Source organism: Falco biarmicus, chromosome 2, assembly GCF_023638135.1.
Source record: "Falco biarmicus isolate bFalBia1 chromosome 2, bFalBia1.pri, whole genome shotgun sequence".
In the NCBI taxonomy this organism is placed as follows: domain Eukaryota; kingdom Metazoa; phylum Chordata; class Aves; order Falconiformes; family Falconidae; genus Falco; species Falco biarmicus.
This window is the reverse complement of record NC_079289.1, coordinates 24917922-24943184: the sequence shown is the minus strand read 5'-3', so window position 1 is coordinate 24943184 and position 25263 is coordinate 24917922. Positions and strand designations below refer to the sequence as shown.

Genomic DNA, 25263 nt, shown 5'->3' with positions numbered 1-25263 from the left:
ATGGAAGAGAATCCAAGAGATGCTGGTTGAAAGGGACCTCTGGAGAACATCTGATCCAGCCTTCAACTTGAAATGGGACTATTGCCAACACTAGATCAGGCCAGCCATGGCTTTGTCTACCTGAGTCTTGAAAGCTCCAAGGTCAGAGCTTCCTCAGGCTCTGTGGGCAACCTGTTTAGGTGCTGCAGTGCCCTCCCAGGGAAAAGTAATTGAGTTTATGAAACCAAGGCAGTGGAGAGACAGATTACAGAAATAATACAACCAACTTCAGTGCATTCAGAATTTGCAGGAAGGAGCCATTAAATAACTTCACAGGGAAAGGAGATAATGAGAGGTAGCCATTCCTTTAGGAAAAAAAATTAAAAAGAGGGCAGAAGCACATGCTGCACCAAAGATAGAAAATATATCAAGACATACATCTGTCTATAATCACAAATATTAACTCAGGCAAATACTCATGCAAAAAAGAACAGAAAGTGAAACCGTGTTAAATTACTAACTTGGGTACAAAAAATAGCATGGCAATGTAAGCACAAAAATCAGAGAGGGAGATGCCAAATAAACTAGAAAGAGAGAATGTCAGCAAGTAAACTAGAAATAATTAAGAGAAAGGCCAAGGAATCATAATGGAGAGAAACAGCTGCTAACAGATGCTGTTGAAAAGACTGATGTGTTTAATGCCTTCTTTTGCATTATTGCTCCCAGAAAAGGCATCTGTGTACAGGTAACAATGAGACAGGTGAGAACAGATTTTTCTAGTAATGGCTTGGATATTTCTACATCTTTGCAGGTAAGAGAAATTCATGCTATGATAGTTATAATACTGGGTAAAGAGTTCTAAAAGCCATAACAAATATCTTTGAGAACTCAAAGTACACAGGGTACTGCAAAAAACTTGAGGAAAGTAATTATCTCAAAAAACCAAGAGCAAAAGAGTTAAACACAAAGTTCAGGAAGTGGGGGAACATGCAAGAGATGAATAATAGGCAATACAGATTTGGTCAGAATGAATCATATCAAACTAATTAATTTTCATGAAAGGCTAAAATTTTCTGTTAGGAGGAGAAGCAGTTGGTATATTAAATGTTAATTCATTTACTACCTTAGAAACAAGGCAGAAAAAACCCAGTCTAGAGGTAACTAGGTGTGCAAAACCATATTCTGGAGTTAATTATCAGCAGCTCACACTCCAATTGGAAAGATAAATTGAGTAGGATTCCACTGGAGACTATCTGAGGCACTAACAAAGTCATTATGAAAATACTGAGTAATGGAATATGCAACATGCTTATTAAATGCATGGACAGTTGAGCTGCAGGGTCTGGCAACTCCTTGGAAGCCAGAATTAGAATTCAGACTGATCTTGATACACTGGAAAAGCAGTGAAGGGAAAAGAAAGAAGGACAAAGTTGTACACCTAGGACGAAACAATCCACAAAGCACATTCAGGATGGAGAATAACCAGGAAGGCAGAATTTTTTAAAACAAGATCTGCATACTAGACCAGGTTACAAGTGGGAAATAATTAACTGTATTCTACCGTACAGCAGATAGCAGACGGAAGTTTTTAAACAGGAATACCTTCTGCAAAATAGGCATCATCTTATAGTCATTGCTAGTAAGAACTTATTTAGGCTGAAACACAGAACCTGCTCTTGCTTCTCAAGTAATACACAGACTAACCGAAGACAGCCCATACCAACTAGTGAGAAGTTGAGAAAACACGACTTATGAGGAAGGCTGAAAGAACTGAAGTTAAGAAAAATTTGGGGTAGGTGAAATCGTGGTAGTGGTCTTCAAATATAAGCAGCAACTGCAAAGAAGAGAAGTACCACTGCGTATAGAGCAAGAAGCCATGGACATAAAACACAGAAAGAGAAGTTTTCAAGTGATAAGGGGTAGTCCATTTCAAGCATCCAACTACCTTGCCTGGGAATGCTGCGGAGTTCCATCTGCACCTAAAGGTTAAGCACAGTCTAGAGGAAATGGTTAAGAAACATTTGACCAGAATGGAAGTTATAGTTGATCCTGTCCTGGGCAAGACAAGGAACATGAACTCTTCAGGTCCCTTCCAGCACACGTCTACTCATGTATTTTAACAGTTCTGGTTTATTTTATGAAAATAACTTTCTCAAAGCATTTCAGTCACGGCTTCATCAAAAGCTGACCAGTGTACTGTCTAGATTCAAGAAAACATTTTCTTCCTTTACTGCTTTCATTTTCAGATATTCATAAAAGCATCAATCTACAACTAAGAAGATAACAGTCTTGAAGAGTGTTTTAAAATATTAAAATGTGAAAGAATGAGAGACTGTACTTTGGTATCTATGTATAGTACTTAATTGCATATATTTATTTTGCAATTATATGGACTAGCATTTCTATAATAAGTTACTATCTCAGCTATGTCATTCTGGGTGCAGACTACAGTGTCTGAAATCTTTCAAACAAGATCTGAATGCAGTATCTACTTTATGACATGGGACTACTGTAAATAATGCCAACTGCCAGCATATTAGAAATACATATATGCCTGTATATAGTTGCTGTGCTTTATGTCACTGTAAATAACAACAAAATAGTCTCAGAATATTTTCTTCTTAACCTCACATTTCCTGTACTGGTAAGAGGACTTTTCATAACAAAAGGGCGCAATTGTGGAAACTACTTGCTAGCTCTCAAATCTACTTCTTTTGGAACTTGCTGGCCTGCTGGAAGACATTTGATTCCATGGAATACAAAGAGGAAGCCGTAAATATAATTCAGAGACCTCTGAGCTATGACTTGTTTATATCAAAAGCACTTAAATAATTTCAGGAATTTTAAACAAGTTTAGTGTGTTGTGGGCAAACAGCCAAGAAGATACCATTAACATGATGCAGGCTGAAATGTAGGTGCCCTGGAAACTGCACTTCTTTCACTTCACCAAGTATTTAGTTGACAAGCTCCTCCAAACAAGGATTTTGTTTCACAGTTAAATATTTTGGCAGCACTTTGCATTGCAAACCTAGCACACATTGGGCTTGTTTCTGAAACTTCCTGTTGGTGAGGGTCAAATGTCTTTTAAGCTAGCGGATGAATAGCAAAGTTTGATGGTGCAACCAAAACACAATTCCAGACAAGCTGGGATCTTACAAAAAAAATCTGGGAAAATAATACTACTATGTTTCAACCCTGAAGAGAACAAAGCTATTTTTATTAACTAAAAATATGGCTGTGACTCCAGCTAGAAAATTCTGGTTTGTTGATACTATTACCATCTTTGATTTATTTTTTTTTTTCACCACTGTTATTCAAGTTTTGCTGTTACTAACATTTTTTTTGAGACCAGTATCGTATCTTTCTCCTTCAGTATCAACTGAAGAAAATGAGTAGGCTATCTTCTGAATATAGGGCAAGAACATCAGCAGAGGTAGTGTCTGCATGCCATGTTTTAGAGTTAAAAAGGTACTTTACAGGTAATGTTTAGGTATTGCGTTACACAGCATCATTGATTTAGTTTTCAGAAGTGTGACACCAGTTCCTTTTCACCTCTTCAAAGAGAACAAATAGAACAAATAGCTCTCAGAACACTTAAACAGGGCTATTAACCTCTAGGACATAACAAAAGCTGAAATACACATCATGAAGAAAAACAGGACTAATTTTCAAAACTGAACTGTCATGCACTCAAGTCAGTACCGTTTTTTTCCTTCCAAACAGTTCTTTATCAGTGTTTAAAAGAAAGTAAGGCACCCACCTTTACAGTGGTGTAAGGTTTAAAGCAAGAAACTCTGTAGCTAGAGAAGATGTGCAATTAACTCCAGTGGGGCAAACAGGATGGAGAAGAGAATCTTATTGAGTGATGCTTCTTTCTTATAAGGATAATCTTAAAGATATGAAAAGATCTTAGGATTTTATATTTATTAGTGGGGTGCCCATTGCTAATAAAAAATTGTATACCCTGAGATCATGGGTACTTAAATTCTACATGAAGTTGCCTGGCTGCTGTGTACATCGCTGCAGCATGCTAAACATCCTGCAGCTGCCTCATATAAAGCAAGAGAAACAATTAAAAAAGGCTTTAAAACTAATTACAGGTAGAAACAGTCATTCCTTAGAGCAGCTTTTACATTTGACTCCTTTTTTTTTTCCCTATCTTTTTGCAAGAGTCTTATCTTTGTGAGCATACAGTGTTAGAAATGGGAAAAGTATTTCTAGTCTTCAGACTCAGGCTGTGGAATTTATATTACATGATGGCAGCTGGATATTTCTGTTCAGATGATTAGGTACACAATATTTAATACAGTTGACATTTACATGGGCATGGTCAGATTTCAACAGTTTGAGATGAAAGAACAGATTAACAATGGTTTGAGATGAAATGGCTCTTTCCTGTCTCTTGCCGTTATTTTTTCAGGCTGTTTGTAAAGTACTGAAGAAAATACTCTTTAAAGTGGATCCATATTTTATAACATTATCCCCAAACCTTCAAGTATGAGATACATACTGGTTTTATGACAAAACTGGTCCTAGAAGACAGTTCTGCAGGAAAACCTAGTACAGTAATTCTGCAGCATGCAAAATTACAATAGTTATATACCTAGCAGTTCATTACTGGTACTACCATAAAGAACCATCCTAACAGCCGCAATCTAAACATTTTGATTTTGCATCTTAAACTTATTTCCTCACCTTAAACAGGGAAGAGAACACATGAAATGTATAAACTGCACAGGAACCATCGGAGTCGCACATGAGCTGGTTGATATGACTACGCCAGGCTTCTTCTGCATCATCACATGCTGCTGGCTGAAATGCAGCAAGGATGGCAGAAAAAAACGGTGAGGGAGGAGGGGAAGCATTTCGATCAACATCTCCAAAACTAAAGGAGAGAAAAAAATATAACAAGCCTGTGATGACAGAAGAATACCAAGAAAGTGGCGGATAAATTACTCTGTAACAGAGATATAATCACAGGACAAATTACAGCACCTTTCTAAAAATATTAATGGACTTTCAGATTACTTTTGAAGGATGGCAAAATGTTGGCTACAATGCAAACCCCCTCCAAATCAGAATCCTTATCTTCAGGCCATTAGCATCTCAGAATACTTGAATCGTTTTATCCTACGATTGTTCAGAGGAAGAAGGCTGAAACTTCACAGGAGGATGAAGGCCATGAAGAAAACCTCTTTTAGCAAAACTTGGTTTTAGTAATGTAGAGCAGAAATACTGAGAACAATCTCACCGAGTACCGACATTATATATACTGACCTGTTTGGTTTCCCCCCAAGGGAATGGATTGGAGAAGACCCATCCCTTCTCCACACTGTTCTTAGGACAGAGCATTATTCTGGCACTCCACAGTCAGTGAAACAGGCTGACTACCATTTTTAAAGGGCGCTAAGCTACTTGATCTTGTGTGTTATCCTTTGGGATGGAGAAATAACTTTCTATGGCTCCCAAGAACAGGAACTGTGGTTCTGAAACATGTGGCACACAGACAGGGAGCGAGCGTCTTTATATATCCTAATTCTTTCCATAAATATGGGCTAATTGTAGTCTACTCAGCATCCAAAATCTGCAAGAGCTCCATAAGGCATGGAAAAATCTTGATGCCTTGTTGCAACATATACTGGGGTCCAGCCACACTCGCCAGCAGCCTCAAGAGTATACAGATGGGATTTTTGACAATATTGTGACTTCCTTATGACCCGTAAGAAATCAGAAAGATTAATGCATGGCTGATCTGCTGAACAGCTAACTAAGGAGTATTTCCAATACTGTGAATCTTTAAAAATCCTTTTTTTTCTTTTTGATTAGATATATTACATCTATAATGACTAACTGCACAGATGTATATAAAAAAACATATCTTGTTCTTCCTAGAAGATCTTGGGGTTTTTTTTGAGTTGTATGATAAATATGCAGGTAATTAGGTAATTGTCTTCTCACTGCTCTAAACTTAGAAAAATTTTGTAACTCCTGTGGGCAAAACAGCCATTCCATTAACTTGTTACCACTTTGCCGTACAGTGTAAAACAATAAAAGAACTTGCATGAATAATAGCAAGTACCTAGCAAGAGCAAATTGTTCCAGCCTGTCAACTTTCTCTTCAGTCTCTGTCATATCCAGACTAAGGCTATCACTGCATTCGAACACTCCAGGGAGTTCATTTGTAGACCCCGAAAGATCATCCTCATGGACTGCTGGATCTTGTTCTTCATGTACAGTTTCAACCTAGGGGAGTGAATGATGATGTCTTAGAAAAACAGCAAATTAGTAAGTTAATTCCACTAATAAATAGAAAGCATTTAATGAAAAAATCCACCTGACAATGTTAAATTGCACAGATAAAAAGCCACAGATCATAAATTACATGCATCAAGTTATACTTCTTCAAAAATACTGTATTTGCTTAACTTATTTTCTTGGATCAGTATTATTTTTAAGGCATTTTTTCAACTTGATTTGTCTAGAGAAGAATTTCAGATTTCAATGCATTTGGCAACATAGCAAGGAGTATTTTTTCAGGAAAAACAATAGCATTCTTGTTACTGTCAGGCTGTCCTTGTCACTTATCACTTTGTAGTGTCCAAGAGTGTATTAAAGCCTCTTAAAATTGAAAACTATCACTGTCTGAAAGACTCTGTACATGTTTTGAATTGATAATTATTTTTAGCATGTAATTTACATAATAACTTCCATTCAAGAGGAATCCAAAGGATTCTACAGGCCATTAAAAGGATTATGTTTCAATTATTTCCTTCCTTTTTCATCCACTAGCACCTAAAGGTTTTGATTTCTTTTTGAAACTTTCCAGTTTCTCTTGCATTTTTAGTCTGAACAAATTTTGTTTCAGTTTTAATCTTTTAGCTTTTGTCTGTATGATCCACAGCATCCTGCAAAGCAGTTCTTGTAGGGATGACTGCAGTGGGTAGCTCAAACTCTATCTTTTTGGGGGGGGCGTATCTTGTAAGGTGTGAGTTTATGCACACAGGTACATGTGCATGTACATGTGTTGGGAGCTGCTAGGGAGGGAAATCTGTGGCAAGTGGAATTAAAAGAGAAAAGTGTCCCTCTGCAGCTCACAGACCTGCTTGGATCCTACCGATAAATTCTGTCGATTTGTACTTCTAAAACTTAAACAAGACTCATATCACAAAGGACAGCATCAGAAATTAAGTAGGAGAAAGGTTTTTTTATTTGTTGTTTCCTAGGTGAAAGGGACAGGAATATTCCTGAGTTCAGGGTGGATGAAATGAATCAGGGTAGAAACTATGTTGAAAAGAGAAAGCTATATGGTTAAATCACCAGAATAGGAATCAGAGCAGCTGACAAGAAGCATAAATGTTTCATGCTTCTTCAAGAAGTAGTTAGTATCAACTACTTTCAAATATGAACCATTATCTTGAAAGAACCATCGGTTTGTTCACTGCAATGATGGTATTTGTATAAATAAAACACATTTTGATGTGATAGGGTAAGCGAGGAAAAAGGAGGAAGCAAACACCTCCCAGTCACTGGACTACAATATGATGCCCAAAAAGAAAAAAAAAAAAGTTACCTCCAAATATTCATGCAGGATTGGAGTACACTTCCAGAAACTGTTCATTTTAGATAACTTGAAAAATATATAAAATAGCATCATCTGAATCTTAGTATCCCTCATAGCATTATCCATCACTGCCTTCGAATCCCTTATAAATACTACCTTAATTATTGTGATGACTATCTTTACCAGCCATTAACAATAATACCTGGATTTTGGCACTGAAACATTTGAGAAGAGGCTTAATCAGTCTGTTGCTCTCATTCACTGCATCTACTTAAAAGTTGAAGTGGTGTTTAGTTTGCTTATAATGTGACAACTGAACATTTTTGAACAGCCCTGAAGTAGTAACAAGAATTTTCCTCTGCATTGCTGACATATCATCAGCTGTCTGAAAATAAGAACTCAGAGGAAAAGAGAAACAGGAAAGAGTTCAGTTTTTCTATTATAAATTAAGTAAAAACCATTTAGGTATAAGTTTCAAGTTTTCTGTCTAAAAATTTGATTACTTCTTCCTTTAAGTAAATATAAACCCAGGCATTTTAACTTTGTTTCTACTGACTCAAATTTGTTTTCAGTAAAAATACAGAAGCATAAATACCAGAAGAAAATATCTTTGATGCAAAGAACACTAAGAAGGCATTCTGTATAAAGCTTATAAATTCAAACATGTCTGTAACACTTGTAAATCCCTGTCAACTTGGGTTATGTATTTCACCAATATCAATCCTGTACCAGGACTAGCTGAATTTGCCTGTCAGTCCCAAAAGAGACTGCTGTGATTTTACATTTTTTACTTATTTATTTTTTCCAAAGCTTTTATTTTTTGATGAACACTGGCACATGGGTATTGTGACATGAAAGGAATTTTCACACTAAAGATTCTAAGACCCCAGGCAAATATGAAACTTATGTACTATCATTTGCAAGTCTTCATATACATACAGACCAACAGCTGCTGCAGCTTGATGCATGAAACTAGCCACCACCTGCAAACACATCTGTTCTGACTGCAGCTTCCTGAACTGAAATTCAGCCAACTTCTGCTGCTTATGCTTGTTACGTGGTAACCTGTCTACCGACAGTTGTTTTGACAAAACATCATGAGTTTACCTTTTCCACAGCCATTATTTTGAGAGGTTCCCCTCCTTTCCTATCCTTACCAACGTTTCTGTCCTCTGGTCCCGTATTCCTCCTGGGGAAGTTTCTGACACAAAAAAGCTGTTCAATATTCAGGACAATTCCAACCTCCTTTTCTATGTCCTCTTCACTAGAAGTTTCCATTACTTCTGTTATATGCAGTGCTAGCAGTACTGTATCAATTTTTTGTATGACTGCATTCAGAGGGGACCAAGGGTAAGAACTGGCCAATGATTACACAAGACATGCTCTTCCCCTACTCCATTCTCTTACACTGCCTTTTCTGCAGAAGCTACCCGATCTAGACATGACAGAGAAAGCTTTACTGGTAAGGCAACAGGGTCATAAAACCACTAACCTCTCTCCCACACCCCAGCCCAGTTTATATTTCTGGAGAGACATTGAGAAAAGTAGGTTCATCTGATCTCCCACGAAAAAGTATTATCAAAGAGAAAATAAAGAAGCCATCCCAAAGTTGATAATAATTTACCAACCTTACTCTATGTGCATCTTCTGATACAACTGTGTGAAATCAACTGTGCTGAACATGGTTGTTGTAGCCTTGCAAATCCTGCCCCCTCCGCCACCCCAAGATGGCTTAGTATTGTGGTAATGAATTTAAAATTTCTGAGTGTCTGCCAAAATGCAAGAACTGAATCCAGTGCACACAACTGCACAATAGGTTCCCACATACAAAATATCTCAGAGAATACATGCGTACACCCACCACATGAGCTGGCATATCATTCTTTTAAATCAGCATGAAGAGCAAAAGAATATTCCCGTAGGGTTGTAACTTGTAACCAGTTCATGAATTTGTCTTCCAATCAGCTTGTAGTATCTTGGTGTATATGTAGTGCAATATACTTCAGAAACGATAAATAAAATCTTTCAATGGAGGAAGTGTAAGTAGAAAGGAAAGGGTATGAACGTGCAGGAACATATGAATATATTGTACTATGCCACTACATACAGGAAATCAGAATGTACTTTCACAGACCAAATGCTTAGTGAAAATGTAAGTAAACTAAACTTGTTGTAAAAGTGTTATGTAAAATACAGTCCAGTTGGAACAGAAAGTAAAAATGTATTCACCTTGGATCCTTCAGACACTTGGAGATTATTCACATCAGGCAAAGACACATCAAAGCTGGACGTTCCTATATTAAAATGATGAGGGTCTGCTGAGGTTGCATCACATGATGTAGAAAGCGAGTCAATATGATTTGTATCCTCAGATGGGGAAAGATTTATAATCTGTTTAAAAGACAACAAAAGCATAGAACTGAGTATATAGCTACCCTACCACACACATTTTATGAACATGCAAAGCAGACATTTTCCTAAAGGGTAGTGATGGTGGCTTTCTTAGTTTGCACATGAACATTTTTTCAATCATAATTGATTTTTCTATCATAAAAATTGCATGCAAGCATCCCAGAAGAGAACAATGAAAACCTGACTCAGTTTACCAAACTGAACTGGAGTCTTGCCCTTAAGTATTAGATACATCAGAAAGATTTACTACTGGCCAATTGTGCAAAACTGTCACCTAGTTTTTGTGTGCCACCCCCCAATTTCAGCTGGTTAGATTGCACCTGGATGAGAAGAAACTTAAAGCCCAGGTTATTTAAAAACACAATCCTATCTTTTCTTAAATAGCAAGTTTGCAACTTACTAGGTCTGAGTTCTCCAAGATTTGGCTGGTGGTCAGGTCCTCCTCCTCTGATGACTCATCGGAGTCCTCGTGGTTCATTTTGTTCAGGCTGGGTGTGCTTCCTGAGAGCTGGCTCTCTTCCAGCAGCTGCATGTCACACTTGTCCAGGCTATCCAGGGACCGTCTGCGTACTCCCCAGTTGAAGTTGTCCATGCTCTCACCCTGAAATCAGATACAGGGTCAGCTTCCTTGATTTGAAACTCATCATATACAAATAATTAGATCAAAGTTAGCTCAAAAAATGTTTTGATGTAAAAATATAATACAAACTTCATATAAGCATTATTTTGTTTGTTCACCTGGAGAAAAGAGCAGAAGCATGGAAATGACAGTTAAATGAAGATTCAGTCTTTTCAGTATTAGGTGTTTTTCATGCATTTGCTGATTTAAGAATTTGTTTTTGTAAGTCCATACAGACACACACCTAAATACTGGTAGAGCAATGACAGGCAAAAAAAAAGTTTGGAAGCAATTTTAAGGGATTCTTCCATGATGTTTAGAAGTATTAGGAGCACAGTTCATAACAATGGTTCAATTGCAAAACATATGTTAAGGATTTTAGGATCTTCGCATTATGTACATAACCATAATGATGAGTAGATTTGAATGAACCCTTCATTACACACAAAATGTAATAGCCAAAGAAGCACACTTCTTTAAACTTTTATTCTAGGCCCATATTGCTTATTTTTGTTACTTGAATTTATTTGATTTATTTTAAACTATACTTTGAGAATAACCCGATTAGCATTGCCTGAGATTTCACATTTAAAACAGAACAAAGTCAAATGGACCAAACATTTTATATTGACTTTCAGTTCTGATCCCACATGCAGTTTCATAAAGCCAAGTGCATTAAGCAAATTGTGTAACTATTTGTTAGGCTTGTGAACCGATACAAAGAGCATTTGATTTCCTCCATGTATAAAAATGACAATTAGTTTTCCACTGTTTTTCCATTTGTTTACTTTACGTATTTTCCAGTGGACTGTTTTCTCTAATTGCATTAATTCTCTTGCTCCCTTCTTCAAGTCTAGTCAGGTTCCTCTCCTGCAAATGCAGGAGTGTGTCCACAGCTGCTCCTGTAATGGAACCACAGAGGCCAAAGGGGCCTTACACAGCATCAAGGGTCTACCCAGAAGCATCCAGTTGCAGTTTTGGGTACTTTATCTAGGTGAAAGCCCTCAACCTTACATCAACAGGGGAAGGAGGTTTATAAAGAAAATGTTTCTTTTTAAGGCTCAGGGCTGACTGTTTAAAACAAGATTCTACAAGATGGCACACTTAAACAAGCAAACCAACTGCTGAAAATGCAAGTTAACAGTAATCCTTTAAATACAAATTTGACAAAAATATAGTTCTGCCTAAAAAAATCAGAATTATTATTATTATCAAATCAGTGACTGTATCTCCTGGGCTTATGCAGATTAAAATTATGTGCAATCATAGAGAAAGAATTCAGTAAGGTCCCTTAAGCAGATTTGTAATTTTAAACACTTGAGTACTCTCCATTCAAGATTACTCAGTCATTTACTGAACAGGGACCAAACTGCATAAAGTGCAATTAATTCAATGGCAATCTTACCTCCTTAACAATAAAAAAGAATTGCACAAATAGATCTTATTTTGCATTATTGCCCTTTAATGCAATGGACTGTGGAATATGATTAGAAAGAGGAAAAGTTCAGTTTTATGACACTAAGCTCAACGTTCATGAACAAATATGAGGAAAAAAGAAAAAAAATATTTTTTTAGGAAAAAGACAAGGCAAGAATTGTAATCCACAAGAACATTTAGAACTAAGCAATGCACTATATTCAACAGCAAATGAACATGACATTGCTATGAAGGTTGAGACATTATTGGAAGAACCCTGAGTTTTCATTCTGGGACTGGGATCATATGGTAGTTTTGTGCAGGAAGAGAACAGAACACATTTAAGATTTAAAAAACCAGGTCTCTCTAAATCATAACAATGACTGTTCAGTTCCCAGCTATTTATTTTAACAAATCCTTTGGCTGTCCATCTTCCCCCACAAAGGCTGGAGGACACATGCAGCAATGAGACATCCTCCACAAACACATCAGTTACTGAAGTAACAAATAACAAAATGACATAAATAAGCAAGCAAGCAAAGATGACTGTCATCACACCCTGATCCTCATGATGCCTAGTACAGCCACCAGCAAACTTTGCAGCCAGTGTCTATGGGAATATTTCTTGTTGCAGTTTCATTCTGGGATGTCTTAAAGAAAGAAGCCAGCAAGAAGAAGGAAAAAGGGACACTTCCAGGGCATGCAGGTAAAAGTGGGAGTGAATTAAAAGTGAGGGGGTAAGAGATATGAAATACTGTATAACCCAAATACCCATAGCGTTTGGGTTAACTTAAGCTTGCTACAGGGGCACCCAGAATCATACTGAATTTAAACAAGAGGTCAACACATGTCTATGAGGATGGGGTTGTTTCTATAGTCTCTTAAGCAATCTTTCTTTCACAGTTAACAAGGAGGGAAGGTGTATTCAAGAACTTGTTCATTTTTATCTACAGTGGGAGCAAAGCTATCTCCTATCTGAAAAGCCACCAGTAACAAACATCAATTCAAAAGAAAACAGTCACATATTACAAATGTGTCTGGCCAGCAGTGAGCAGGTATGGCTTCCCACAATCCCCACCCTCTGGCAAAGGAGCCAACGTGTGCTTGCAGCCACTTTAAACATTAGGACAACCCAGAGGAAGGAGAGACACAGAAAGGGCAGTAAAAAGGGAAGTAACCTTGTGTGTGGGAGAGCAGTGTAGCTCCTCCACAGAAGTGGTAAGAATCATGCAAAGCTTCTTTCACACAAGTTTTTATCCTGACTGTATTGACAAGGTATGCCAAGTTAATGGAGTCGCACAGGTATGGTAGGTATAGGCAAAGGTACTGTTGAACTGCATAGTAAGGCACTGTTTCCATGTGGTTGTATCTTTTAGACCACACACATTTTGAGACAAAGATTTTTTTGAGGCTGTGTTTGCATAATAACTGATGTACAAACTGTCAGAAACAAATATGCAAAATACTGTTGTTGCTGATTTTTGTATCACTTGTACAACTCACTATGACTCTCTATCATTTCAGTTCTCTCTATCCATCAATTATCTGCAAGTTTAGGTCCCAAACTGGCAATGACTGATGCACCTTTTCAGTTTCTTTACATAGTAAATGAGTACAGCAAATTTAGGAGTTTACAGCTGAATTACATTAAGCTGTGTGAATTAATTAATTTATTCCATTTAATTCAGGCTGGTAGGCAATGATCTAAACTTTCTGAAGAGGTGTCAGGTATCAGCTTTAGCAAGGTGCTAACAGAAGCCAATATACCACATCTGAAAGCTGGAAATTATATATAATTTTCCCATGGAAACAAATGGACCAAATTTACCATATTATAAATAATAAAGTTTTCTTTCGTTTCTATGTATTATTCATGCACAAAGATACTAAAAGCAGAAATGGCTCAATCTGAAAAAAGTTGATGCTAGAATTAAGATATTTTACAATTTGTGAAGACTGTTGCACATGTCAGAGACAAACTTAAAATGAAGCAGAATTTTTGAAAAAGACCTTAAAAATATTTCTAATACAAGACAAAAAATGAAGCACCTGTCAGAAGTGCAAGCACACACATACCCACCCACCTATGCACACACTGAAGAGGGGGAGGGCAACAAAGAAACTACAATGTTATTCTAGAATACAAATTTGCAAGAAGACATAAATGCTGGCACATCTGAGTTCAAGTAGCATTCTTACCTGAAGTTCCTGGGTAGCAGATATAACAGACAGAAAAACAAATAGAAAGAATCTATGTAAAATTACTGCATTAATAAATAATGACATCACAGACAAACATTTGCCTACAATTGTAACTAAAATTATCACAGAAACTTCAACTCTTCAGCCTATCTTTTAAGTCTAAAAATAACCATTACTTGCTTTCACATCTTCATGAAATTTCAAACAAGTACATCTTGTGGTCTGGGGATGATACAAGCATTGCTGGCCTGTTTAAACCATAAGGTTGTTTTTGAAAGACTGTGCCCTTGCGGGCTTAAATTTTCTAACATTGTTTTATTAATATTTATGAATATATCAAATTCAGACCTGATGTAAATGATACAGTTAAAACTCACTTGTTAGAGAATATAGAGTATACCTAGTCTGGTGTACTAGGTTTGAATTTGGCTAAAGTATCTATTTGTAACAGTAGTAAGTCAGTCTGGACTAAACCTTGGAATGCAATGTCTCAGATCCACAGCAATGTAAAAACTGTATTAAGTAAAAGACTACATTTTTCATTGTGCTTCACATAAAACTAGACAAACTTAGCATCTGTTCCACAACCAACTTATGACAATTAGTATATCAATTAATTTGGGCCTCAGTCTTGGCATTAGCCACATATATAAAACATATCTTTACAGGGTCACAGTACATGAAGGTAAACTCATGTTGATAGGAATTGTTCTGCACATTTATATGTAATCTGTATATGGTTTTAACTGGTGAAGAGAAAGACGAAACTCTTGAGTTTCACTGGACAGAAAAATGTCATGTGATATTTAGTCAAAACTGCAGTCCTAAGTCCTTGTAATATCTTGAAAACACTGAAGACACAAAAATTATTGCAGCTGGTATACTTTTTGACAAACAACCTGGCATTGCTGTTTAATCATTTATCAGTTTGCAAAATTAAAGCTCCTTTATAGTATCTGGCTAATGTATTTTCAACCATTGATGCAAACTGATTTTTTGTTGGTTTTTTTTTTTTTTTTTTAGCAAAGTCATGAGCAGCTGTGAGCCAAAATTACTGTATTTTGACACAGAGATTCCTGATGTGGAAAATAAGGACTCTGCAACATCTCTTTCCACTCCTTCCTTTCTCTTCATTGGAAAAAAAAAATAAAATTCAGATGTGTGTGAGTTCACACCTGAGGGGTCTGTTTACCTTAAATTATTTTATTGCTGTAATTCAACCAGGGAGAAAACTGATTATTTCTCTTTGTACACGTGTTCTCAGGGCTAAGAGTAATGCCTGAGAGAATTCATGTTAAAGTCTAGTTCAGATTATGACAAGACAATTTATTAAACTGTTAAGTTTGCTGAACATCTGAACCTTCAGTACTTCAAAAGAGCTAACAGTTTCTGAACTTTTAAATAGCAACAGAATTGTTAGACTTGTTTGGCAATGGATATTCATTTTTGGCCTTTCCCACTCAAATAGAAAGAAACACTTGATATAAGCAAGGTTAAAGGGTGTAGCCACCACAAATTCAGCAGTTCGGGAGTTTCAGCTCAAGGTGAGCTGACAGGCTTCACCTGCCAAGACCTGATCTGGGCCCTCAGGGTTCTGTTTAGCTCCTGCATGAAATTATGAAATCACAGACACCTAAGCAGAATGGAAGGTACATCTCTCTGAGCGTTAGTGATTTCATCAGCAGTCGCAGGAGTAACAACAGCATGAAGGCCTGAATTCATGTTTTGGAGGGTTACTCATGAACTAACAGACTTGCAATGATTTCATTTTATCGGTTTTCAATCAGCAAATATATATTTGTTAACAATTTAGAACTTTAAAAAATGTATTTAAAATAATTCACTGAAAAGGTACTAGAACAGAGGCTTTATCTTCCAGTAACAGTTTTGCAGAATTTCCTAAAGCAGATCCAGAAAGGAAGGGTGTGGTAGCCTCTTACTGTTATGCTACTGAAATAAACACTAAGTGAACATAATAAATAATCTGAACTCAGAGCTAAGCTTATAGTTATACAGTTAAAGTTTTAAGTTACAAGAAGAGTATGGTGTTTAGTAGAAAGAATATCAAAGTGGTTTTAATAAAAAAGCTGTTTCAGAGAAAATATACTGTACCTCCCCATCTTCCAGCTCAACATCTAGGAAATCAAAGTCCCTAAAGACTCTGAATTGTTGTTCACTGTTTGAATCATCCATGTTCTCCTGCTCCCTTGTTCCGTCTTCTGAAGACACCAAGCTCGTCTGATGCTCAATCAGATCCAAATCACCACAGGAAGAAAAAATTACCTACAATTCAAAGGATTCCTCTTGTAACAAACTGTTCCCTCTGGTTGTTTCTTCCTAAAAGCTGTAATTGGTTATTCAGAAGACTGTATTTCCAGTACACACCTAATTCCTTCACTGAGTATTTTTAGAACACTTTATTATTTATGTTGGACAGGTGCCTTCAGATTAAACTCATACAAAGAAACAACTTCATATTGCAGGAACACGTCCAAGAATATTACAGCTACCTCCTAATGGCTACAGATTGAAGTTTCCTGGATTGTTTGTATACATTTATAGGAACAAAATTCAGGGAATTTAGCAGAGAAAATGCTGTCAGGGGATGAGATAGTAAATTAATAAAAAAATTCTCTAGTTAAAAATGTTAAAAAATATGTCAAGATTAGAAATTACAACAAGCTATACTTTTTCCTTTCCTATAAAAAATAATTGTATCTGCAATTTAGTTGCAAAAATTAAATGGTCCCTGTCTTGCAGAAAAAAAAAGGACCTGTCCACCATAACACAAGTGACATACAACATATTCAAAAACATTCAGAGATTCTCCTTTCTCTATAGACAGTATTTAATAACTATTTTAAGAGCTTCCTACCCTGGATAATCTATTGCCCATTTCCTGGAACCAGATAGTATTAATTTTTAAAAAGTAACATTAGGACTATTATCTAATAGAAAAAATCAGACACCCTCAGTTTTATTTCTGTAATTTAAGTTTTTACTTTATAAAGGCTCTAGATTGGTAATGCCAGAGGTCATTACTCTCTACCCACTGAGATGGCATAAGTAAAACTTACAGTAGCTTCACAGATCTCTCACAGCAAAACCATACGTAGCTCTGTAAGTAAATTGTCTTTGAGAGGGCCATTCACTCACTGGTCTATACGCTGAGAAATGCAGCGTGGGCCAGTACAAATGACAGTGATAGTAATGTGACATGAAACTATGCAAATCAGGTCAGCAACTCTGGGAAACAAAAGTTCTTCACTTTTAAAGTTTAGGACACAATGAAACAAAGAAATGGTCAATACAAGGCTACTTACTGAAGGGTTTTTACTCAGCCCAACTTCCTGACCACATAAAGAAAGGACATGCACCAGCTTTTCCTTTGTTCTTTTCTAGAAGACAAGATGTTTCTCAAGTGAACATTTTTCTAACCACCCATTCTCCCAGTGGCTGGAAATATACATTAATAATTTTTAATCAGGAGGAACCAACCAAAGAATTAGTCATTAAGTGCCCAAAGGGTTGCTTTCAGAGCAACTACATGTACAAGGAAACATAAAAATGTTGTTAGTGATTTTGGTGCTTATTATTTTTAAATTAGCCTATTAATTCTATTAAGCATAATAAGGAAACATTGTGTTTGTGCATCACTTCAAAAGGACTATGCAGAAACTTAAAATTAAGCACATGCCTAATTATTTTTTGCAGAATTGTGCCTGAGGCACTGCTATAAAATCTGCTATATTTAAAAAAAAAAAGCAATAAATACATCTATTTTGCAGATTTTATTTTAACTGGCAGATGATCAAAATCAATAAAGGATTACTTTGATTAAACATCACTTTTAGGAAAATTGTTCCAAGGAATTCCTTTTACCTGATTTCCCATGAAATCAGCACTTAAAAGATGCAAATGCTGTCTGCTCTCCTTGCTAGTATCTGAACTCACCTGTCATTCTCAGCTAAATCTGACCTAGCCTTAGAGGTCTTAAAGAGAAGCATTTCCTGCAGGTTGAAAGAAAAACACTGGCAGGACAGAAGACAGACATAACTCAGTCCATTTCCAAGTCCAAGAAATACATTCAGCACACACAGTCAGATGCTGTGCTGCCACCACCCCAGCCAGCCAGGAGCACTGCATAGGGTACATAGGGCACAAGCATTTAAGAACCTGTGTGCATTAATTCAGCTGCTCTGTGTGCAACTTCTTAGTGAGTAGTGGGCTAATTAAAAGTTTACCTGAGAGTACTGGGGTCTCTTCCAGCTCACAGGAACAAGGACATTGGAGTTAGATCCTGATGAGGTTGAAGAAGTGCTTCGGGTGACAGCCATTGCTCTGGGTTTACCATCTCGCGCAGAAGAACTCTGCAGCTCATCATACCGTCTCCCAATGATTGGAGTCTTAAAGACAGAGAAATTCACTAGTATTATGCTCTAGGATGAACTTATACTGGGCCATATTGCTTCCGTTGCAAGAAAAGATTACTCAGGAAGAACATATACAGGGGTAAAACAAAGAGTGCATGGAATTCCACGTCACTTTGTATGTATGTTTATTTTCCACTGTGAACGTCTGAGTAACAACTGTCACACTTAGTAGCTGGTGCTTATGTTCATGAATAGCTAATACTCAAAGCAACTGTCAAACTAGTTTCTAACATAAGAATCAGCATAACCCCCAGAAAGCTTATGAAATTTATTTCAAATCCACATTTCTTGCAAATGTTTTTTAATGGGTTCTTCCTAAAAGTGCTGAACACTCTGGCCCTCTTCCAACAAACATTAAAATGCTTTCTTGGATTGATGGTAGCATGCTCAGCATTTTCTAGAACTATACCTACATGAAACAGCAAGAAGAAACCCTTTATACAAATAGTACAAGACAGCTTTTTTACGCTCATATTTCCTTCTAACCTCAAAGTCTCACTATTATCTATATCAAATAGTCTACAATGCTGCAAATAGTCCTGCAGGTTTGTAACTATAAATAGGGTTGCCCATTAAAGTCAAGAGGACCATTCAGTTCTGTAAAGGCAAAGGGTATACAGGGTTTGCAGGACAAAGACTGCTGTAAAAGAGTTCAGTCAGAAGTCAGGCAGTACTCCCTTAAAGGACACACTTCCGTGTTGAACAGTTATAGAGAACATTGGCAACCAAGTATAAAATGCTTGGAGGGGCATTCTATACATACAGTATACTTAGACATTACAGTTGGCATAACTGCAGCACAGCTTTCCCACCAGATAATTTTAAATACAACTAGTAATTCCTTCACAAAAAACCCCCAAAAACCAAAAAACCAAAACTAGTAAAAATCCAGAAAGAGCCCTCCAGCATGGGTCATAAAATATGCCACTGTGAACTGAAAAAAATTTAAGAGACTTTCAATTTGGTAATTTTCCCTTCTTTCCTAATTTTTCAGCTTTCATAAGTAGCTGCAACACATGTTTTAGGATTATCAAATAACAGAATTAAGGTGTTAATTAGCAGAATTACAAATAGTACCTCTGAAATATCAAAATGAAACTCTAAAGTCTTCCCTGGTAGCTCCTTGGAGGCACTGTTCCACACTCGATGTATTTCCATTTTTGAAAGATCGCTGTGTTGATAGGATGGTAAAACCAAACTGGCAGAACGAGAAACTACCAACTTCAGGATATTCAAGGCTTCTCTCCAGTGAATGCTCTAGAAATAGGTACATTTAATCAACAAACAAAGAGATTCACACACATTCAAGATTATTTACAGTCCTATTTTCTTGCCACATAATAAAAATGTGTAATTGGAGTATTATTATCTTTCTCTCTCTTGGCCAGTGACAATGTGCATACTTGCAGAATAATTTCAACAGCAGAGACCAAGACTTGCCTAAGATGCCATTGTCAGGAAACTGGCCTACAACCTGGGAGACCTGAGTGCAAGGCCAGCTTGGCAAACGATTTAAAATCTCCTAGGCGAATGCCTCAATCAGTATGAGCAAGTATACAGGCCATTGCAGAAACCCCATTTAGCAGCAAAGCTGACTTGACACAGGCTCTTTACAGCTGTGAACTTTTCATAGAAATAAGTATTTTCCACTTGCCAAGAATTAGGCCCAGAAGTCTCTGATGGGAAGTGCTTGTGCCACATCTCCCTCACACTAATAATTAAAAAGAGTGGACAGTCAGGCTCTGCTGGTATTAAGCTTGCTCCTGATGTAGTGTAGCTGCAGCCTAACCCTTCCCACACAGTGAGTGCACAACTAGCCGTCTCACCTGGGGCCATGCGGTCTATCAGGCACCAAGATGTTCATAAACTAGATAGCACACTGGACAGCTGCAGTCCCCCCTGCTAATCTGATCTTAAACTCTTACAAAGAAAATCAACTTACGATAGTAAATACTGAGAAGTTCCTATATTAATATAAAGAAGATATGGTATTTACCTGTACATATTTTTCAATGGTTTTTAGCACTTCCATGTTGAACTGTTTCACAGGAATAGCTGACAGATCCATGTAACTAAGAAGGCTGTAGATCATCTGTAAGAGGGACTGTTGCATACTAGGAAGGCCCTTTTCTAGTAGCTGTAAAAAAAAAAAAAAAGAAAATAAATTTCAAGACATTTCTTCTTATGGAAAAAGCTACTAGTTTCATGAATACCATTTGCACTGTCAATCTCTCTTCACTTACTGATTTTGCAATGCCATTTACAATAATTTTACAAGTGATGATGATACAAGTGTGAAATAAAAAAGAGCTTTAAGTTGAGAGCCAAATGCTAGCCTGTTTTGATAATGAAACATACATTTTATATATGCCTGCCCTAACTTATCCAGAAAACACATTCAGCAGTTGAGTCAACTGGTAGGTTAAATTTATACTGTAACTGGGGAAACACATCCAATCAAAACAGGGGAGTACCTTTTATGTCTACCTTTGCGGAAAGTCAGTGAGAAAAAAGAAAACAGAATTACTGAAGAGACAAAATTACTACTATTCAGACATCAATATATATTTATACAAGTATACTTGACTGCCAGTGCTCACAGGTTGTAACTGCCGAGGAAACATTTTCTATTAAGGAGGAGATGGAGTCCCTGGGCTCACTTACTGTAGAGGGCAATACAAAGAAGGGCTTGATCTAAATCCCAGATTTTCAGAACACCTGAGTATAGATCCCAGAATGCCACAATGAACCTTGGAAATGCAACTGTGCAAATATATATACATGAGAATTACTCAGGAGGCATACAGACAGCCATGCTATGTTTGCACATGTGTGAAATATCTCAGCTGAAAATTTCCTGAAAGGTAGCACTTTTTTCATTGGTGACAGGTACTGTCCCACCCCACAAATTTCAGAGGCAATCAAATGTTACTGCTGGAAGTCACCAGAGGCTCAAGACTACGCTCTGTCCTTCTATTCAGGCCAACAAAAAAGTTCTTCTAATGTTGGTTACTAGAGATACTAGGATACAGAAAACAATGACTTGTAAAAACTCTAGCCTGCTTCATGTCTTCCATCAGAAGAAAATTTCAGCTGTTATCCAAGTGGAGTCTTGTAATTTCTTAGATGTCCTCACTGGCCTGAATGACAAGGCTCCTCTTGTTATTGAATAAGAACACTTCACACCAGCCAAACCAGAATGATCAGGCAGGACACACACCTATCTCACCCTGCTAAGTATCTTCTGATTTCTTTCATCATTAAAAAAGAGTAGTAATTAGTGATTCATAAAACAAAGGCAAATTCCATTAACAGCAAACAGATGGAACTCACTGTGCTTTATCTATTCCTCTACAAAAAGACAGCAAGAATTTTAAATTAAAGGTACTACTTGGTAACCCGCTTCAGCCCATGTGTACCTTTACTGACAGATAAAATGCGCTTAGCAATTCTTAGAAACAGCGTTATAGACTTTTTCTTGTCTTCCATTAGGACTTTGCAATAGAAGGTTTGATTCCCTCCTTGTAAATAGTTCATATGATCAGCACATCAGCTGGTATACCATTTCAGTGTAGGAATAAAGGATTAGAAGAAACTATCTGGATGAAAGAAGTATTTTTGTTCTCTGACAGAGGCTATGCATCAGATAACCACTTTTGCGACAGGAAAAGGAATTCCTGGGAAATAATGGGAATTTTGTCTCTATTGCCGATTAGAAAGCTGTTCTAGGAACTTTATCTCTGAATGCTTCTAGTTTCCATTCTAGTTTGTATAAATATGTTGTCAACAGAATCCTTTGATTTAAACAGCTCTTGGCCATTGAACTCTAAAACATTTGTGGACTGTGCCAGTTCTCACTTGCTTAGATGAGTGTATGTGGTGGTTGATTGTCCAAGCATGTTCTTAAATACATTATGAACTTGTAACAAGAAAGAGTGTTTAATGTTGGATGGAGTTGGGGTAACATATCATTTGGATCAGAGTTTCAGCACAAAGAGTTTCCACTATATTTATAAGAAGAAATCATTACTGTTCTCCATTGTCTCTTTTTTTTTTTTTACTCTGGTCCATACAAGCCATTTTGAAGAATTGTGGTTTCCTCTCTTGTTAGCATGTGGTAACTATCTGGGTCTTATCTGGGTTTAGGGATCCACACTCTGTTAGCAACATCTGTCCCTTCCTGAAGCAGCACCTAACTAGGTGGAGAGCAGAGCCTGCTTCTTCAAGCGCTGCCTGGGGCTGGCTGCTGCTGGTTGGTGCAGCTGCTGGGGTGCTACTGTAAGAGACAGTTCCCTTTGCCCCTCCAAATCTGGCAGCAGGTGAGAAGAGATAGCTCTTAGACTATGTTGGTCAGTCAAACAAAGGCTTTCTGTGTCCACTAGGGAAAGAAATACAGCATTTCACAAGCCATTAGTGGGATAATGCATGATCTAAGACATGCTTCCTCTTGCAATACAGATGCTTTAATCTCTAGCGATTCCTTGGTTTTGAACAAGTTATGAATGCTCATCCTTTTATCACAAGCAATCCTCTATCTAACAGGGAGGAGGAGGAAACATCTGCCATGAGCATATTACTATGCACTATGTGGTTTCTTGTCCCTTCTGTCCTAATAGCATTAGCTATTTAAGTCCAAGCATCACCCTAGACTTAATGAATCACTGATATCACTTAATGAATTAAAATCACTTAATGAATCACATGAATAACATGTGACCCACGTCAGTTCAGATATACTCCTAGAATGACTGTGCTCTCATGGTACAAGGTTGATTTTTAAAAATTAATATGTGAAAATGTAACATAAAATCAAAGTAAGTTTTTCAGTAATGTGTTTGTATGCTGGGTTTGGTAGTGCAGTTCAAAGTTCTACTGCACTATTAAATAATGATTTTTTCTCATCTGGAGACTGAGTTCCCCAAGTATTTTTCTAGAAGAAATGATCATTTTTCATGGATGAAGCTGTAATATGTAAAACTGAGTAAGGAGGACTGCTTGTCACTATACGGTTTGGATAAGAACCTAGTTGTAACATCTTATCTTGTGCCAGAATCATACCCCTATGTAGAAGAATGGCTGCAGAAGCATGGCCTTAGAATCTCTGAAGATCTGCACAGTCCAGGCCTGGTATTAGAATAGGCCTGTAATCAGAACTGTACTGAGGTTGCTGTGCTGAAGTTAACAAGAAAGGTAGCCTTGAGCTATTCTTGAATCCTGAGACCAAGTAATTATGTTGTGCCAACAGGCCGTGGCTGTAACAAGCTACAGCTGCTGGGAAAGCAGGTGCAGGGCCAAGAAAGACAGGGACCAGTATGGGAATATAGGGAGTAACAAACTACAAGGCTGAAGCACAGCAACACAATTAGCTACATGGATAGAATGCTTATTTTAGTCATGATAATTAGGGGTGTGAGAACTGCGCGTGTTTAGAGACTACTAGCCAATTATATTTCTGCTTTACGAATATGCATGTGTATCAGCTCTATATAAGTAGTGTTAGAAACTAACAAAGTTGAGCAAGATGCATAACTCATATTGAGCGTCTCCTTGACTCCGGCGAACCCTTCTTCCAACACCCCTAGCTGACAAGCAATTACCTGTCATCAAATAGGTTAAATGCAATTTTTTGTGTGAATGGCAATAACTGAAGCTTTTACCTTCTGCTGAGAGCATTTGTTCTCCTAGTCTTAATTTGTGGTAGAAAGTCCCCTTCCAAAGGTATGCCTGTGTGTTCGGAGGGGTCACTGTTGCAACACAGATTTCCTTTGTTATTCTTAAACACTGCATGTCTCACAATTACCCTCAGGCCCAAGCACTGGGGACTGAGCTAGGATTATTAAAACCTGAGGTTCTGTAACCAATGGCTGCAGCATTCAACTGCAGATTGCCCAGTGGTGCTGTTTGTTTAACCCGTTTGGCTTTACCTATTGACAGTATCTCCCACAGCTGGTTTATAGAAGACAGGAGCACAGTGCTTATCTTGGTCCGGGGATTAACTAAGAAGAAAGGGGGAAACATTCTGAATGCTGGAAAAATCTCTTCCATGGCCTCAGCAGGCTGAAGAACATGGTTTCTTGTCTCTTGCTCCTCCTCCAGACTGGCAGCTACCCTATGCCCATACAAATATTCCCCAGGCATGACTCAACAGAGCTACAGTCAATGTAAATTCAGAGAAAGGAAGCTGCGTTTACTACTCTGTCATCCTGTGATGATGGTGCTATGTGAGGAACATGCCTTAACTATGATCAAAAACCTGCTTGACTTGCCGTTAATATAGTAGCATTGTGCCAATCTACAGCACAGGGGAAGTGCAAAGAAAGAGTGTCCAGATGCACATCTAAACCCATTCACGTGCAATAGCCTTCATGGAGGTGCTGCAGCACTAGTAACTACACAGAGCACCAAAGGGAAAACAGAGGGAGGGGCAAATACTTTCCAAAGGCTGGGAAAGCAAAGCAGAAAGAGTTAAACCTCAATTTCTACAGTATTTGGTTATCAGGAGAGGGCTCTGGAGGATTTAGAGTTCTTCAGAGAGGAGTTAATAGTTCTTCAGAGTCTTTGAGATTGAAAACAGACTGAAAAACCTCAAGGTCCTGTTTTAATTTCCTATAGGAGAGTCATGGCTTTCACCATCATTTAAG

The 25263-nt window shown here is 37.5% G+C and overlaps 1 protein-coding gene across 4 annotated transcripts in view; it reads right to left on the bottom strand.

Moving 5' to 3' along the window:
* The window catches only part of FRY (FRY microtubule binding protein), a 217494-nt gene that overhangs the window by 16227 nt on the left and 176004 nt on the right, over positions 1 to 25263 (bottom strand). For all 4 annotated transcript variants that reach the window (XM_056328753.1, XM_056328750.1, XM_056328751.1 and 1 more), the window contains exons 47-55: positions 20619 to 20759; positions 19700 to 19879; positions 18434 to 18595; positions 17513 to 17587; positions 16302 to 16472; positions 10353 to 10553; positions 9770 to 9931; positions 6059 to 6222; positions 4675 to 4864 (exon numbers count right to left, since the gene is read on the bottom strand). In XM_056328753.1, the coding sequence (XP_056184728.1) occupies positions 4675 to 4864; positions 6059 to 6222; positions 9770 to 9931; positions 10353 to 10553; positions 16302 to 16472; positions 17513 to 17587; positions 18434 to 18595; positions 19700 to 19879; positions 20619 to 20759 (1446 nt within the window). The remainder of the gene's footprint in view (positions 1 to 4674; positions 4865 to 6058; positions 6223 to 9769; positions 9932 to 10352; positions 10554 to 16301; positions 16473 to 17512; positions 17588 to 18433; positions 18596 to 19699; positions 19880 to 20618; positions 20760 to 25263) is intronic.